The sequence below is a fragment of the Salmo trutta genome, chromosome 8 (assembly GCF_901001165.1).
Source record: "Salmo trutta chromosome 8, fSalTru1.1, whole genome shotgun sequence".
Lineage (NCBI taxonomy): Eukaryota > Metazoa > Chordata > Actinopteri > Salmoniformes > Salmonidae > Salmo > Salmo trutta.
Window position 1 is genome coordinate 35,072,374 of NC_042964.1, and position 18,187 is coordinate 35,090,560.

General features: G+C 44.4%; 1 protein-coding gene across 2 annotated transcripts in view; it reads right to left on the bottom strand.

The window, feature by feature from the left end:
• LOC115198765 (cGMP-inhibited 3',5'-cyclic phosphodiesterase A) overlaps nucleotides 1-18,187 on the bottom strand; it is a 77,911-nt gene that overhangs the window by 39,311 nt on the left and 20,413 nt on the right. The window contains exon 2 of one of the 2 annotated variants that reach the window (XM_029761020.1): nucleotides 2,183-2,233. The exons of the other annotated variant lie outside the window; for it this stretch is intronic. Coding sequence (XP_029616880.1) covers nucleotides 2,183-2,233 — 51 coding nt within the window. The remainder of the gene's footprint in view (nucleotides 1-2,182; nucleotides 2,234-18,187) is intronic. 2 annotated transcript variants of the gene reach the window in all.

Genomic DNA, 18,187 nt, shown 5'->3' on the forward strand with positions numbered 1-18,187 from the left:
GGCATTTTTTATATCGCTATTTCTGACTTTCGTGTCGCACCTGCCTGTTTGAAATATGTTTTTCATGTGTTGGTATGCGGGGCGCTGTCCTCAGATAATCGCATGGTTTGCTTTCGCCGTAGAACCTTTTTGAAATCTGACACGGCGGCTGGATTAACAACAAGTTAAGCTTTATTTTTATGTATTACACTTGTGATTTTATGAAAGTTAAATATTTATAGTAATTTAATTTGTATTTGGCGCTCTGCAATTTCACCGGATGTTGTCGAGGTTTCCCGCCATGGGCACGCCTATCCCAATGAGGTTTTAATGTTGCTCCTAGTGGCCGCTTTTGAAGGCATCTCCCGACGCCCTGGGGATCTGGACGAACGTCAAATATTGCCTTGGATCTCGAGTGACCTGGCTGGACACCCAACCTAAAACACCAAAGAGCAAGCAATGCAGATGTAGAAGCACAGTGGCTAAGAACAATTCCCTAGAAAGGCAGGATCCAGGCTCCAAGGGGTGGCCAGTCCTCTTCTGGCTGTGCCGGGTGGTGATTATAAGAGTACATGGTCATTTAGGCAAGATCATTGCTTAAGATGTTCAAATGTTCATAGATAACCAGCAGCGTCAACAGTTTTACACCTCAGGACTAAATGTCAGTTGGCTTTTCATAGCCGAGCATTCATATCAGGGACTGAAGAGACACTGTGGGATGAGTGATACATTCTCTTCTTTCCCTGAGACCTACTCTTGCTGAACTAAAATAGACACATATACACACTCCCATATGGGACAAGAATGGAATAATGTCAGTAAACCAATATTTACCTCTTTACACACGTTTCCATTGATATAATTTTTTTGGGAATGTATCCCTATAAAATCAATGAGAGGTGCAGAACCAAGATGTTTCATGCACATGTTTATGCACATTCACACACATTGTTCAGCCAGTGCTCGTGTCATTGTTCCTGCTATCAGTACCAAGCCTCCAGATTCTACAAGGGCTCAATACATTCTCCTCCTGCCAACACAATCTCTCACAGACACGACACATTGTGGAAGGTTGTGATTGACTGGTCGATCAGTGTGTGCATGTCTGTCTGTCCGTGTGCATGTGTGTGTGTGCGTGTGTGTAAAGGCTTCGCTTCTCCTACAAACTGTAATCAGTCTGAATGTATCATACAGTGCCAGCATGTCTGCACACTATAGAGAGACTTTAGAAAATACTTTAGAAAATTAAAACGTTTTGTGTGTGTGCGCACGTGACTGTGTAAGCCACTGTCATAGCAATCTTTCCAGAAATAAGATACATGATCTACAGTATTTTACCCACAATTCTGATCTGTCCTTTTCACAATCAATTATGAAAATCCCGCTACAATAATCTCCAGTTATTCACCATTTACTGCAGTCTACAGAGTTCCATAATATCCTACTGTATACCTACAGCATCACCATCATCTCTAATAATAACTAAGGGAAGGGAAACGGGATACCTAGTCAGTTGTACAACTGAATGCATTCAACCGAAATGTGCCTTCCACATTTAACCCAATCCCCCTGAATCAGAGAGGTGTGGGGGCCTGCCTTAAATCGACATCATCGGTGCCCGGGGAGCAGTTGTTGTTGGGGGTTTACTGCCTTGCTCAAGGGCAGAATGGCAGATTTTTCCAATTTGCCAGCTCGGGATTTGAACCACCAACTTTTTAGTTACTGAGGTTGACACAGATCTAGAATGAGTTTATCCTCACCCTAATCCTAACCTTAACCACTAGGGGAGAAAACCACCAACCTTAGATCATTGTTAAAGCATGCAATTTTATATTGCTCCGTAATTGCCTGGGTCTTAAAGGAAAACCAGCCACCTACAAGGAAAGTATTGAAGTATTTCCTGATCAGACAGACAGCAGTAGCCCCATCTGACCAGGGGAGAGGGGGAGGGAGAGAGAGGGAAAGGAGGAGAGGAGGGGATACGCACACAGGCACTGGATCAGTCCGGTGGAGAAGTGAGAAGTAGCTTTATTGATTTCTCGCTCCGTCAGTGTTCATTCAGTACGGTTAGAGAAAGAAGTAGCATCCCTCTCCTCCCTCCCCGTCTCCTCCCTCCCCCTCTCTGTACTGACCCGAAGTGTTCATTCAATAAAGGGTTAGAAAAATAAGCATGTTCCCCCTTTCTTCCCCTTCTCTGTCCTACCTGGGATCCCCGGGCACCCCTCTTGTGGTCCCATTCTGTCTGTGAGATCATCTGGGGACAGGAGGGAGACACCAGTTTAGAGGACATACACCTCCAGTCTACTACAGTACCTTTAAGCTTTCTTCTCTATCATCCTCCACTATCTCTCCTCTTCCTCCTCCTCCCCCTCTCCGCCGGGGGGCTAAAAATAAATGCGAGGCGGTGCTGATGAATGAAAAGAGTGCATCACCTACGCTTGCGGGCTTCATCGACACATCCCTCCATCCCCCTCTCATTCCTCCCTTCTATTCCTCTATCCAGCCCGTTCTATTTTGATCAACAAGGCTAGGCTGTAATGTAATTTCACAGTGAGGCTGGGGCGTACTGAGCCTTTCAGCACAGCATAATGGCCTCTGCCAGGCTAAAACTTTAATCACTCTAATTAGCAAATAAACAACATACAGTACTAACACAGACGCACACACACACTAACCTCCGTCCCGAAGGCACGCCATGCTAAGTGCAGGCTCGTTTACACTCGCATCGCCAGACAGGAAGCGTCGCCGGATCAACATCACAGCATTAAAGCATCATTGGGATTTTGGACACACATTGCAGAGACTAGTTTACCCTGGCATAATCTTCATGGTAAGGCAAGGGCAGGAGAAGAGGGAATCCACAAATTGACTGAAATGTACAGTAGCTTGAATATTCTCACGGTTTGAACCGATGTACAACAAAGTGAAGGAGTCCCTCTAAAATCAGTTACATTGTCTCTGATTTCAGTTTCTGCTGGCAGGGAGCAAAAAAAAAGAGTGTCCTAGTATGATACAATAAGTGTCCAGTCTTTTACAATCTGATGGGGCGACTTAACTCAGCTGTTGAGAATGAGTCCTGCATTGACAAGCTGACTCTCTGTGTACGGCTGGCTGTATGTCTTCTTGGCTGGTGGTATTTCCGCTGCCATCTCCAAAACAGCTGTAGCTCCTATTGAAAGAATCAAGCTTCTGCTTCAGGTGCAACATGCTAGCAAACGGATCACCGTCTCTACAAGTTCTACATTACGCAACACTTCTTGGTGGGGTCCTCACCCAGATTCCCATTGAGCCACAAACTCAACCATGATTCTTTTTAACACAACCTTTTCAAAGAGAGAGAGAGAGAGGGAGTCAACGGAAACGTTATTTATCTATAAAAGGATCATTCAGATCATTTTTCTCTGGGTGTTTTTTGTTGTTGATCTCTTCCACTCTCTCGTCCTCTAGTGTAGAGGAGAGTATGGTACTGTAGTCGTCTCCCTCCCTCAATAACAGTGACCCCAATCTGTGTCTTTGTCCTGAGTCCCCTTACCCTAACCCCTACTAATGACAACTCAACGACAGTCAAGCCCCCTACCACCACTCAACGTCCTGGTTAACTAGACAGGTGTTGTATCTACTCAATACAGCTGAAAAAAATGAATATTCTGCTTCTAGTCCACATATGTGTTCTCTCCCTCTGACCACACCGTAGTTAGCTGCGTATGCCGTTGCAATATATAGACACACATAGGTTTTAATACCATGAAACATACAGAGAGGCTAATGATCGCAGAGAGAACCTCCTGATCTTCTCCGTGGTTGGATGGTGAGTCTCAGCCAAGTTAAGTTAACCACGTCTACAATGTACGCCACGTCCGACGGCTTTGAGGTTCTCTCATCTGTCAAAGACTTCTCTCAAACGTCAACATCGTTTATGGCGATTTTCCTGAGCTTCCATTAAAAACCTACAGGTCTATACGTTATATTATGGTCCGGCTGGGCTGTTTTCCAGCAAGAGCAACTTTAAGTCAAAATAGAGGCCCCTGGGCTGTACCTTTCATTTTATTGAGTTCTCTGGTAAAATCATTAGAGAAATAGCATTTGAAACGGAGCAGTGTTCCTTTCCATGGTTCAGGATTTTAAACTGTTTACAATTTTATCCAGGGACAGCTTTAATGTATCATATAAATAACAGTCATTTAGGAGACACTTTTATTCAAAGTGACTTATAGTTGACACACGATACGGTAGACCACTAAGGAATCAAACCCACTCTACTCCAGTGATAGAGACTGTGTGCTAGTCACTACACGCTAATCAACTGAGCCATCAGAACCATCCAGTTCTAAACAAGTTACCAGTAACAGAGTAACTGGGTCCCGTGTGGCTCAGTCCGAGTCCCGTAATGGCGGCGCATGGGCGCTTGCAAAGCCAGGGTTGCGGGTTAAATTCCCACGGGGGACCAGTGTTGAAAATGCATGCACTGACTAGTCGCTCTGGAACACGTCTGCTAAATGACTCTAATGTAAAAATAAGCCCCCGGGCAGAAGAACAGGATGAATCGGACCACCACTGAACCAGAGGGGAGTGAGTAAGCAGTGAGTGTACAGCTCATGAAAATCTAATGAGCAAACGGAGAGCCTGATATGTCCTACTACTAACTAACTCTCTCTCTGCGTTTTGTTCATTTAGATAGAAAGAGAAAAATAGAACATGTAAAAACTCTCAGGGGAGGATGACAAAGGATGAAGGGAGCATGATAGAGGATGACAGAGAAAGAGGACAGATGACGGACGATGGGGAGGCAGGGCTGCAAACCAGAACTCTGTTTGTCTGTGTGTTATTAAATGACAGACGAGGCAATCTACCTATTAAGAGGATGATGATGCAGTGTGTTTCATTTACCATGAATGAAACACCGCCACTGGCAATGCCCTTCTCTCTCCAGTTTCTCTCCCTCCGTGCATCTACAGCCTCGATCTCCATCTCTCTCTTTCAGTATCTCTTTCTTCAGTATCTCTTTCTTCAGTATCCCTTCCTTCAGTATCTCTTTCTTCAGTATCTCTCTCTCTATCTCCAGTAGCTCTCTTTCTTCAGTATCTCTCGCTCTCTCTTTCTCCAGTATCTATCTATCTCTCGCTCTTTCTCCAGTATCTCGCTCTCTCTCTTCAGTATCTCTCGCTCTCTCTTCAGTATCTCTCGCTCTCTTCAGTATCTCTCTCTTTCTTCAGTATATACATATATATCTCTTCAGTATCTCTCTCTCATCTTGCCCTCTTCTCTGTGTCTTCCTTATCTCTCTCTGCCCTGCTCATTGGTGCCATATACAATAGTGATGCGGGGTTAGACTTATAACCCTCATATCTCTCTCGCTTTCTCCAGTATCTCTCTCTCTTTCTTCAGTATCTCTCTCCATTATCTCTCTCTCTCTCTTCAGTATCTCTCTCTCTCTTCAGTATCTCTCTCTCTCGCTCTTCAGTATCTCCCTCTCTTCAGTATCTCTCTCGCTCTTCAGTATCCCTCGCTCTCTCTCTCCAGTATATATATATATATCTCATCTTGCCCTCTTCTTCTTGCCCTTATCTCTCTCTGCCCTACTCATTGGTGTCATATACAATAGTGATGCGGGGTTAGACTCATAACCCGCAATCCCCGTGGTTATATCCACGGGGCGGGTGGGTTTAGGGTCAAGAAATATTGTGTGGACGAAGGCTGGGTGGGTGGGTGGTGGGCGGGTTGAATAAAGACAAAACAATGCATTAAAAATCCATAAATGGATAATTCTTGAGCAATTAATATCTATAGGTTACATTTAGGCTTTTACGCTCAACAAATACATGCCAATTGCCAAATGCTTTTGAGAACTTGGGCAGAAAGAATTTACGTCGATCCACTGAGAGATAAAAGGACAATGTCGGAGTTTCATTCAATAAGAGAAAAGCTGCGAAATGGAGAGTTGAAAAGAAATCGATGGAAGGCCAGAACAGTAGCCTAATGTTTGGGAAAGATTTAATGAAGTGGTAAAAGAGGATGGTAGCAGTGTTATGTTATGTGTGATGATTATGAGTTGCTATACAAAACTCGACAGTCACAAGACGGGGCCTTCACAATGACATGTCAAGGGAACTGTAGGCTACTGTTCAAATGGAATTGTAACTGAAATTGGCTGTAGGTCTACAACCTCTCACATAGCCTAATATAATATTAACCCCTGCAGAATTAAGCATTTCTTGCAGTAAAATTATACACAAAATGTACATTTTGACTCGGGAACAAGAGTGGAGAAATATGATTGACTTATTTCAGCATCTTGAAAGAATAAAGGTCTATAAAGGTGCTCTCTTTATCAGCATCATAAAAGCCGATAGTACTATCAAATACATAAAATCTGCATCCAAGCCAAAATCATGTCAGAAACATGTTGGGTAGTTTTCACAGCTTTTAATTTCTCTAAAATGAGTCAAACTGATGTAATTTGGAAATTATGCACGAAAAATGTGTCGTTTTTGGGGGGGTTATTGCATTTTATCCCCGGTCCCTAAACATCTTTGTAGCGTGAGAGAAGCAGAGAAGGGAAAACTTTACCAATGTCAACTAGATTGAATCATTCATTCATTCTAGCGATTTATGACATTATTCTGGTGAGCAAGGACTTATTTAGTATTCTAGGGCAACAAGTAATGACAGCAGAGAAGCTGCATGCATCTAACTATAGATAAGTTGACTAACAAACAGCCTACCAAAATGTCAGAAATCTGAAAAGGCACGTCAAAACATCACCTCGTCATCTCTGACTGTACAGCGCATTTTCTATATTAGCGCGTTAGCGTCAGGGCATCAGATTTTCACTTGATCACATATAGTTGGGTGTTTGCGGATGGGTTATTAGCAGTTGGGTGTGGGTGAACAAACAGCTGACCCACACATCACTAACACACACACACACTGGTCAAACCTGTATGTGGGCCCTCCACTCAGCCCCACTGCTCCCTCAGATGGCCTTCATTAAGGCTCTAATGCACTTTTAATAATGTAAAGACTATGGGAGGGTAGGAAACCACTGGGGCCTAATGCAGTGTTGTGCCAGATTACCATTCACAGCTCTATGATTCATTCATAACTAGCATAATAGTTGTTTTATGATGCCCGGGGCCACGGTAATATCATGCTCTATCGATAGCTTCATATCAATGTAGGCTCCTTCACTGTCCAAATTCATGGCGATTACATTTTCACTTCCAACCTAGTGCCAGCAGAGATAACTACCCCCTTCATGACTGCCACTCACGCACTCACTCACTCACTCACTCTCTCGTCTCTCTCTCTCGTCTCTCTCTCTCTCGTCTCTCTCTCTCTGCCTCGGTGGTAATTTAAGCTCTGGTTTTCAATCAGTTCCATACCAGGACTTGGGACGACCTTCTCTCTATCTACTTTTTTAGTTTCTCCTCGTTAGGGGAGATTGCTAACGATGTGGGGTGCTGCTTTACACCTGCAGGTGGAGCTGTTATCCTGACCTGGGCCTGTATTCTAGGATCAGTTTTGCATTATATTAAAAATGGACAGGTGGGTACCTGTTCCTAGATCAGAGCTTAGACTCTGAGGTGGTTTATGAATACGTGCCCTGGGCTGTATTAGTGTAACAGTCAAACGCTCCTCTGACCCAGTTTGAAAACAACACATAAAGCAGGGAATTTACTGCCTCTTCCCAGACTCCTTCTCAGGGCGTTAGACACTTAACTACCCCTCTCTCTGGACTCTGGAAAAGACCAGTCACGGACCTGAGTCTTGGGCTGCATTTCATTCCAGATAGTTACTCCCTTCCCTTTCACCAATCCAGTCATCTTAGATCTACAAAGGGATGTGAACGAGGGCGAAATCCACAATGCAACAAAACATTTTGCAATGAAATCCAACCCAGAGCTCACAGACTCCCTCCACTACCTGTTATTGTGGAGAAAGGCCAACTGGACACGGAATTGGACGACAGACGCTGCCAGTCAATCCCCAGGACCCTCATCAGGCCTCCTTGCTCCAGTGAGAATTGGGCCTGAAGCCTGAAACGCTGACACTTTATAGGAGGGAGGAAGAGAGACGGGGCTGTTGCTGCTAGACTCCTGGCATAGATTCATTAACTCTGGTCGGGGGGGGGGTCAGACAGCCAGGAGAGGAAAGGCAGGGCTGCTGGAGGTTTGCTTTTAACACTTTTGAATGCTATATGATCAGACTCACATTCAGACACACACACAGATGTGCACACACACACAGGTGCACCTGCGTTTGCATGGGCACACACGCACACACACACACAAAATGGATCTGGAGGTAGTTTTAACAGTGTTGGCTGCTAAACAGGATCTAGATGTCTTGCTAGTTACCCCCCCTGAGGGTTTCAAGGCCTTCCAAGCCCATTAAGAAATAATGGCACATTCATGCTGCCCATAGAAAATACTTAGCGTGACGGTAATTGCAACCATGGGGTTGGCGTTTCTGTGACTCACACGTATCGGTCTTGTCCAACACTTCCCTGTGTGAAAATGCAACACGTTCAACTGGTAAAGATGATGACAAAGTTGTGGGTTCGATTCCTGCATGGGTCACACGTACTGAATGTATATAAAGTTAATACGAGTCCCTTTGAATAAAACAGTCTGGTAAATGACAGTTATAAATGTTTCATAAATGACAGGTGAGGTTGATCCCAATATGTCTGCCATGGATTTTTTAGCAGCTCTCATACATGTTATGAATATTGACACATTCCACTGTGTTTACTACAGTCTGCTTCCACACACACACACACACACACACACACACACACACACACACACTACAGGCCTGTGTGTTACATTCCCAGTGTAAATCTTTTACAGCACCAGCAGGTCTGACTGACTGCTAGTATATCCTGTATCGACCAAGACCTTTAAAACCAACCAGTGGCTCCATATAGTAAATGTCCATGCAAAAACACTCAATGAAACGCAGCTCAGAAAGGGACTCCATGTGTTTTCCTCAATTTCACCATTCAACAAAATCAGTGGCACCACAGCAGCATTCACACACCACATGATTACATGTTGGAGCGATGGGTGAACAATGGAAATCCTGAGGGAAGAGCGACCACATACGTTGACAGAGCTGTAAAACACTACGAGATATACATGCTGCATCAGCACAACTCTGCCTCTGTAACGCCAGCCACTGGACAGGAAAACCCACAGACGACTCTAGGGAATGGACGGACTACAGTGGACACATCGATAAAACCTGGTTGCTAGAAGCCCAGAGTCGGGACTGGGGCTGAAGCAGGAGAATTAAACTGGGGTATGTGTGACTGGAGCTAGGGCTGGTGTATAGGGGAAGGGACGAAACAAGGGAACAGGTGTGTGCGTCACCCAAATAAACAAGTCCTTGTAAGGAATAAAGGCCTTGGAGAAGAGGGAATAGGTTGTGAATGGGCTGCCCCTGTATGAGTGTCTTTAGACTGTTCTGAAAGGGCCCCTGGCTGAATGACATGACGGACAGGCCTGCGTCACACCGCACCCGCACATCATGACCACACCACTACACTATGGAAGAACGAGAGAGAGAGAGAGAGAGAGAGAGAGAGAGAGAGAGAGAGAGAGAGAGAGAGAGAGAGAGAGAGAGAGAGAGAGAGAGAGAGAGAGAGAGAGAGAGAGAGAGAGAGAGAGAGAGAGAGAGAGAGAGAGAGAGAGAGAGAGAGAGAGAGAGAGAGAGAGAGAGAGAGAGAGAGAGAAAGAAAGCGGGAGAGAGAGGCCTAGACAGATAGAGCCCTTGGCTGAGTGACAGACAGATAGCCCTCTCTCCCTCCCCTCTGCCCTCCCTGCGCGTCACGACTGGACCACTCTAGGCCTGAAGAGGGCCCAGGGCTCATCTGCATAACGAGGTGAGACAAAGCCGGCTGGCCAGCAGCTGCTATGCGTGGCCTCAGCTGTAAACAACAGACACAGGGCCAGGGAACATTTACATCATCATGTACATACAACAGACTCAGGGCCAGGGAACATTTACATCATCATGTACATACAACAGACTCAGGGCCAGGGAACATTTACATCATCATGTACATACAACAGACTCAGGGCCAGGGAACATTTACATCATCATGTACATCAGACAGTTAGTCAGCTGTAATCAACAGACACAGGGCCAGGGAACATTGTGTCTGTTGGCTTCCCATTGTGTCATGGCTTCCCTGTGGCTCAGTTGGTAGAGCATGGTGTTTGCAACGCCAGGGTTGTGGGTTCGATTCCCACGGGGGGCCAGTATGAAAAAAAAAAATATGAAAAAAGAGAAAAAAAGAAATGTATGCATTCACTACTGTAAGTCGCTCTGGATAAGAGCGTCTGCTAAATGACTAAAATGTAAATCATGTACATCAGACAGTTCGCTACATCTCACGAGTGCAGCTATTAACCAATTAAGGTCTCGAGAAACGATTTGTCTCAACTTCAATTTAACTTTTGTCTGTAATGTCTTTTTCGTTATGTGTCGGCACCCAGTAAGACTAGCTTTCGCCATTGGCGTAGGCTAACGGGGATCCTAATAAATATAAACCCGAATAAATCTAAAACTTTGACTCACTGCCACATTGACTCTGTACCTTAAGAACATTATTCGCCACAGGTCTCCTCCTTTATTTACCATCTGTCGAGGGCTCCTCCATCCTCTGTCTCCCTGCTCCATTCTTCAGTGCAGTGCGTTCTTATCTAATCATGTGTGTGTGTGTGTGTGTGTGTGTGTGTGTGTGTGTGTGTGTGTGTTGGTTTCGTTTCAGGGTCAAGATTTTTCCTGACAGAGACTGAGGGGTCCCAAGAAAGCATGTACCACTGGGAGCTTCCTTCCTAGAAGATGGCCTCGCCCTTGACCTCTTCTTCTGAAGAATACGTCTTATATCTCAGCCACCCCTAGAGAGGGTGAGAGTGAACAGGGGACAAGAGAGGAGGGAGAAGGGGGAGAGAGAAGAAGGGAGAGAGAGAGAGAGAGTCTGCAGAGAGACAGCACTCGGTGTCCCCGGTGGGATTATATAAAGCATTCTTCTCCCTGGAGGAAACACATGATCCTGCACATTTGATCTGGGTTTAGTCATCATGCTGAAACACACACTCACTACATCACAACTCCTCTCCTCCCTCACTCTCTCCATCTAGATTCCTCCTCTCCCTCTCTTACTCCCCCTGTCCCCCACACTCTCACTCAATCTATACTCCCCTACCTCACTTTCACATCATTTACGTCACTCTCTCTCTTCCTCCTCCTCCCTCCCTCACTCTGCATCTATTCCTTCTCACCATCACTCCCTCACTCACAGTGGAAGTCATGTTGATGGGTTGCGATGAAAGGACCCTTGGGACGGGCTGATGACTCACAGAGAGAGACCACTCATCTACGTCCCCACGGGCCATCAGCTGTGCTTGCTGATGCTAATTGTGTCCGGCCGCCTGTCCGCCTGTCTGTCGATCAGCCTGTTCTGGGATTGCTTATTGATCACATTATCTTCCTGCGTCATTCAGTACCTCACAGACCTGCTGTGTACTGGGGGAGGTGAAAAGAGACGAAAGAGATGGAATGGTTGGAGAGGAAGAAGGGGTGAGGAAGAGGGAAAGGGATGTGAAGGGTGAGGTATAGGGGAGAGGTTGGTATGACGGAGGGAGGAGGAGGAGGAGAGGCTGTGGGAAGGAGGAGTGGGTAGACCACACGTTAGGAGCATGTGGATCTAGGTAACAGATCTGTTGGGTCAGAAGAGGCATTAAACTCAGAGCCTGGACATCGTAATCATCTGTCTGGGGTATTTACAGTTTGAAAACTTACCAACCTACAGGCCCATTAAACTTGAATGATTCTCAATCAATGTTCTGAATTAGTATAGAGTCAATACCGTAAAAGGCTGCTAGAGGTGGAACATTGACAGGCTATTTTACTACAGTATGAATCGAATTTACTCTACAGAATTAATGACACGTTTGCGTGCAAAGTGCATCTGGTGTGATTTTCCTGACCTTGCCCGCCAGTTAAAATTACCCGTACGAGTGTATTTAATTTCTTTGTTACATTTTCTCTGAGGTAGTGAACTGCAAAGTACGCAGTAGGCAGAAATTACAGGGCAGCTTCCAATTGGCTCATTCATCCCCCCCCTCTCCCCTGTAACTATTCCCCAGGTCATTGCTGTAAATGTGAATGTGTTCTCAGTCAACTTTCCTGGTACAATAAGGGTTAAATAAAAAATATAAATACATTTCAAAGCATATCCAGGAAAAATGCACCAAAAAAAATAAAGCACTACAATAACATCAAAATGTGACATATGGGCTCGTGCCCACATTAACTTTGTAAAGACGGAGGCCACCCTGAAACAGGCATATACGGGTACCTTTTTCCATCTGGGAAATGTTCACTTTTTATGACAGAGGGTATTACTCCACAGATGAATTTAACAGAACCAGACAAATCACTGGCTCTTAGTGCTCCGTGAGAACCAGAGACAGAGGTCAGATCACGACAGACAGACAGACAGACAGACAGACAGACAGACAGACAGACAGACAGACAGACAGACAGACAGACAGACAGACAGACAGACAGACAGACAGACAGACAGACAGACAGACAGACAGACAGACAGACAGACAGACAGAGAAGCAGGTTAAAAGTCTGCTATTTGGCACTACTCCCATTGATGGAACTACCACGTTAGAAAAAGGCCTGGATTGACACGAATGTGGTGTACTACCATGGACAGACAGACAGAAACAGAGTCGTACACAGAGAATAGGACAAACCCATGTTAAGCAAGGAACACACGTCTAGACAAGACACAGGAACATTTGAAGTATAGTGTGCACTTAAACAGACATGTAAAAGTATCAACGCTGGGTGAACCAACAGAAGATGATGCACTGTAGGTTCTTCACTCTCTGACACTGGCCTGACTCTCCATCCCCCTCTAGACCAAGACTCATGTTGTTGCTTCCTGTGAGTGAGTGTGAGTGACATCTGTCTTGTGTGTGTGTGTGTGTGTCTGGAAGCCCTCTGTCCCTGTCCAGTCCCCAGGGCAGGTACAGTCCCTATGGCAGGGCTACTGAGAGGGGCAGAGAGGGGCTCTGGTTGACTGTGATTGGGTTAGAGCAGGTCTAATGGCCTGGCTACTGAGGAGCTACATTAACCCTTCTTACCCCTTGCCTGGACACACCACTGATTACATTGGGAGCGGTAATAGGGACGTGTCTGGTGTCCTAAATCTCTTCCATCAGGATGAGCAGACACCCAAGCAGCAGGGATCAGTGGTCTACAGGGACGAACACACTGACAAACAGTCATTATCTCAGCTCCAGATACGGATACATCAGTCTAAACTCAGTCCAAAGATAGACGTTCTGCCCTCTGTTTCAAAAAGTGGTTTCTGTTTTCATCAGATTTGATTTGGATTCATTTCCATGACAATGCTGAAAAACACCTAAAGTAGACAGACTCCCTCTGGTCCTATATAAATCAACTACATATCCCATGGTCCCGCCCTCTCCCAAGCTGCCTGCGTCATCAACACCAAGTCCCACTGTGCATCAGATGCAAACAATTACCCTCCTGACCTCAGAAACACAAAGAATGAGGTTGGACTGTGTAGTCGGCCCCATCTGCTGCGGTGCACCACATACATACGTCAATGGATCGTTTCTCACTTGTCACAGAACAGTCTGAATCACAGTTTAAACATTTTTACACAGACCAAATGAAAAACACACAATCCCACAATGCAGTAAGGAGTTGAAAAACAGACCTGAGCATGAGGAAGGTAGAGAAAAGCAGGTTATTGTTTTTCCGTCATGTTCTGGAGGCAGCTCTGCAGAGTGGTCAATAGCTGGCAAGCGCCACAAACTCGGATTTTAAATGTAACCCAAACGTTAACCCTAACCTTAACCATACTGCTAACCCTAATGCCTAACCTTACATTTTTGTTTTCATGAATATTTACAATATAGCCAATATTGACTTTGCAGCTGGCCTATCTAAGGGGAAATCGCTTAGTTCTGCCTCAAGGACAAGACTCATGACAGCAAACACAAACCTGCTAGAGAAAGAGGGGGAGATTAAGAGAGAGAGAGAAACAGAGAAAACAGAGACACAAACAGACTAAGGAGAGAGAGAGAGAGAGAGAGAGAGAGAGAGAGAGTGAAAGAAAGAGAGAGAGAGAGAAAGAAAGAGAGAGAGAGTGAAAGAGAGAGAGAATGAGAGACGGAGAGAGAGGGAGACAGAGAGCGAGAGCGATTGAGAGGGGGGAGCGGAAGGGGGAGAGAAAGGTCACCTTCAGTAAACTAGGGAAACCTGGTTTGCTGACCATGATGACGTGTGTGTGGGCTGAGGTCACAGCCTCACGACACAACTCCTATAGGGAGACTGTTCCATCTCTATTATATGCTTACATGGTACACGATTATGTACTCTACCGTGCACCTTAGAGACTGCCACCCTATGTCTATAGTCATTGAACACTGGTCACTTTAATAATGTTTACATACCGTTTTACCCACTTTATATGTATATACTGTATTCTAGTCATGGCTCATCCTATATAACTACTTCTGTACACACCTTTTCTACTCATATACTGTTCATACTGTGTCACGTGTGCTCCCTCTCCTGCCTCTAGTTACGCGCATAATGACACACACCTGGACTCCATCACCCCCTTGATTACCTGCCCTTTATATGTCACTCCCCTTGGTTCCTTCCCCAGGCGCCATTGTTTCTGAATCTGTTTCATGTCGGTGTGCTGCTTGTTTGATTTATTTATTAAACATATTCAGTCCCTGTACTTGTTTCCCGACTCTCAGCGCACTCGTTGCAGAATGACGCCTCACCAAAGGGAAGCATCAGGGAGTTTTTGTTTTTGTGTTGGAGGTGATGTCGGGTCCGGGTGTCAGGACCGAGGCAACCGGGAGGTCTCAGCCGGCTCATCAGGCTCTCACTCAGTGGTTTCCTCAGATTTCTGTGCCCCAGCGGAGGCGACCGGTCCGCTCCTGCTCCCTGGGATCCTCCGTGTGGTTGGCTTCCTGCGGCTGGAGCCGAACGCGTCGGGAAGGGGGGGTACTGTCAAATGTGCTCCCTCTCCAGCCTCTAGTTACGCGCATAATGACACTCACCAGGACTCCATCACCTCCTTGATTACCTGCTCTTTATATGTCACTCCCCTTGGTTCCTTCCCCAGTCGTCATTGTTTCTGTTTCTTGTCTGTGAGTTGTTTGTGTTTTGGATTGTTTTATTTATTAAAACACAATCCCTGAACTTGCTTCCCGACTCTCAGTGCGCTCGTTGCATATTGTCAATACACCCTTCACATACATACAGTACAAGTCAAAAGTTTGGACACAACTACTCATCAAGTGTTTATTTATTTTTACTATTTTCTAAATTGTAGAATAATAATGAAGACATCTGCTATGAAATAATACATTTGGAATCATGTAGTAATAAAACGTTTGTTTTTTTAATGAGATTCTTCAAAGTAGCCACCCTTTGCCTTGACAGCTTTGCACACTCTTGGCATTCTCTCAACCAGCTTCATGAGGTAGTCACCTGGAATGCATTTCAATTAATTAACAGGGGTGCCTTTTTAAATTAATTTGTGGAATTTCTTTCCTTAATGTGTTTGAGCTAATCAGTTGTGTTGTGACAAGGTAGGGGTGGTATACAGAAGATAGCCCTGTTTGGTAAAAGACCAAGTCCATATTATGGGCAAGATCATAGCACTTGATGGTTTTTGCGACTGCACTTGAAGAAACTTTCAAAGTTCTTGAAATGTTCCGCATTGACTGACCTTCATGTCCTTATTTTAGCTGTTCTTGCCATAATATGGACTTGGTCTTTTACCAAATAGGGCTATCCTCTGTATACCCCCCTATCTTGTCACAAAACAACTGATTGGCTAAAACGTATTAAGAAGGAAAGAAATTCCACAAATTAACTTTTAAGAACGCACACCTGTTAATTGAAATGCATTCCAGGTGACTACCTCATGAAGCTGGTTGAGAGAATGTCAAGAGTGTGCAAAGGGTGGCTATTTGATGAATCTGAAATATAAAATAAAATCTTAATTTGCTTAACACTTCTTTGGTTAATACCTCTACAATGTAGAAAATAGTCACAAAAAAAAACCTTGAATGAGTAGGTGTGTCCAAACTTTTGACTGATACTGTATTTATTTATATTCTGCACTCTGACATTGCTTGTTCTTTATTTTATTTGTTTTACGTTTGGATTACGTGAATATTGTATTGTGAGACATTGCTGCATTGTTGAAGCTGAAAACATAAGAATTTCACTGCACCTGCAACAATATCTGCAAAACTGTGGGCGCGACCAATAAACTTTGATTTGATTTTGTGCACAATTACATACAAGTCATCACTGTGCTGTGATGGTCGCCTGAGGGTTGAGTGGGACCTACGCGTTCTAAGTGTGCATTGCATGTCTTTGCGCATGCGTTGGCGTGTGCATGTATAGATAGATGTACACTACCGTTCAAAAGTTTGGGGTCAAATTTTTTGGTCCATTAAAATAACAAATTGATCAGAAATACAGTGTAGACATTGTTAATGTTATAAATGACTATTGTAGCTGTAAACGGCAGATTTATTATGGAATATCTACATAGGCCCATTATAAGCAACCATCACTCCTGTGTTCCAATGGCACGTTGTGTTAGCTAATCCAAGTTATAAAGTGGAGTGGGAGGCCCTGGTGCACAACTGAGCAAGAGGACAAGTACATTAGAGTGTCAAGTTTTAGAAACAGACGCCTCAAAAGTCCTCAACTGGTAGCTTTATTAAATAGTACCCGCAAAACACCAGTCTCAACGTCAACAGTGAAGGGACGACTCCGGGATACTGGACTTCTAGGCCGAGTTCCTCTGTCCAGTGTCTGTGTTCTTTTGCCCATCTTAATCTTTTCTTTTTATTGGCCAGTCTGAGATACGGCTTTTTCTTTGCAACTCTGCCTAGAAGGCCAGCATCCCGGAGTCACCTCTTCACTGTTGACATTGAGACTTGTTTTTTACGGGTACTATTTAATGAAGCTGCCAGTTGAGGACTTGTGAGGCGTCTGTTTCTCAAAATTGACAATCTAATGTACTTGTCCTCTTGCTCAGTTGTGCATCGGTGCCTCTCACTCCTCTTTCTATTCTGGTTAGAGCCAGTTTGTGCTGTTCTGTGAAGGGAGTAGTACACATCATTGTACGAGATCTTGGTCTTCCCTGTGGCTCAGTTGGTAGAGCATGGTGTTTGCAACGGCAGCATGGTGTGTGCAATGCCAGGGTTGTGGGTTCGATTCCCACGGGGGGCCAGTACAAAAAATAAAAAATTAATGAAATAAAATGTATGAAATGTATGCATTCACTACTGTAAGTCGCTCTGGATAAGAGCGTCTGCTAAATGACAAAAAAAAAAAAAAAAAATCTTCAGTTTCTTGGCAATTTCTCGAATGGAATAGCCTTCATTTCTCAGAACAAGAATAGACTGACGAGTTTCAGAAGAAAGTTGTTTGTTTCTGCCCATTTTGAGCTTGTATTTGAACCTACAAATGCTGATGCTCCAGATACTCAACTAGTCTAAAGGCGGACAGTTTTATTGCTTCTTTAATCAGGACAACAGTTTTCAGCTGTGCTAACATAATTGCAAACGGGTTTTCTAATGATCAATTAGCCTTTTAAAATGATAAACTTGGATTAGCTAACACAACGTGCCATTGGAACACAGGAGTGATGGCTGCTGATAATAGGCCTCTGTACGCCTATGTAGATATTCCATTAAAAAAATCTGCGGTTTCCAGCTACAATAGTCATTTACAACTTTAACAATGTCTACACTGTATTTCTGATCAATTTGATGTTATTTTAATGGACAAAAAAATGTGCTTTTCTTTCAAAAACAAGGACATTTCTTAGTGACCCCAAACTTTTGAACGGTAGTGTATGTACACTATGTATCACAGCTGGATGCCTGAGAGAAACTGTCTATATTTGTTATGTTGTGTGTCTCACTGCATGCATTCAATTGTATCTAGCGGGTAAAATGTATGTATGTGTTAGAATTTTGCCATTTGGAAAAGGCCCTGTTCTTCCATCTAAGAGAAATTAAAGGTCTGTTAAACATTGGCCCTGAATCAGTGTAATTTTCATAGAAAACGCCAGACTGGAGATGATAGAATCATGATGCGT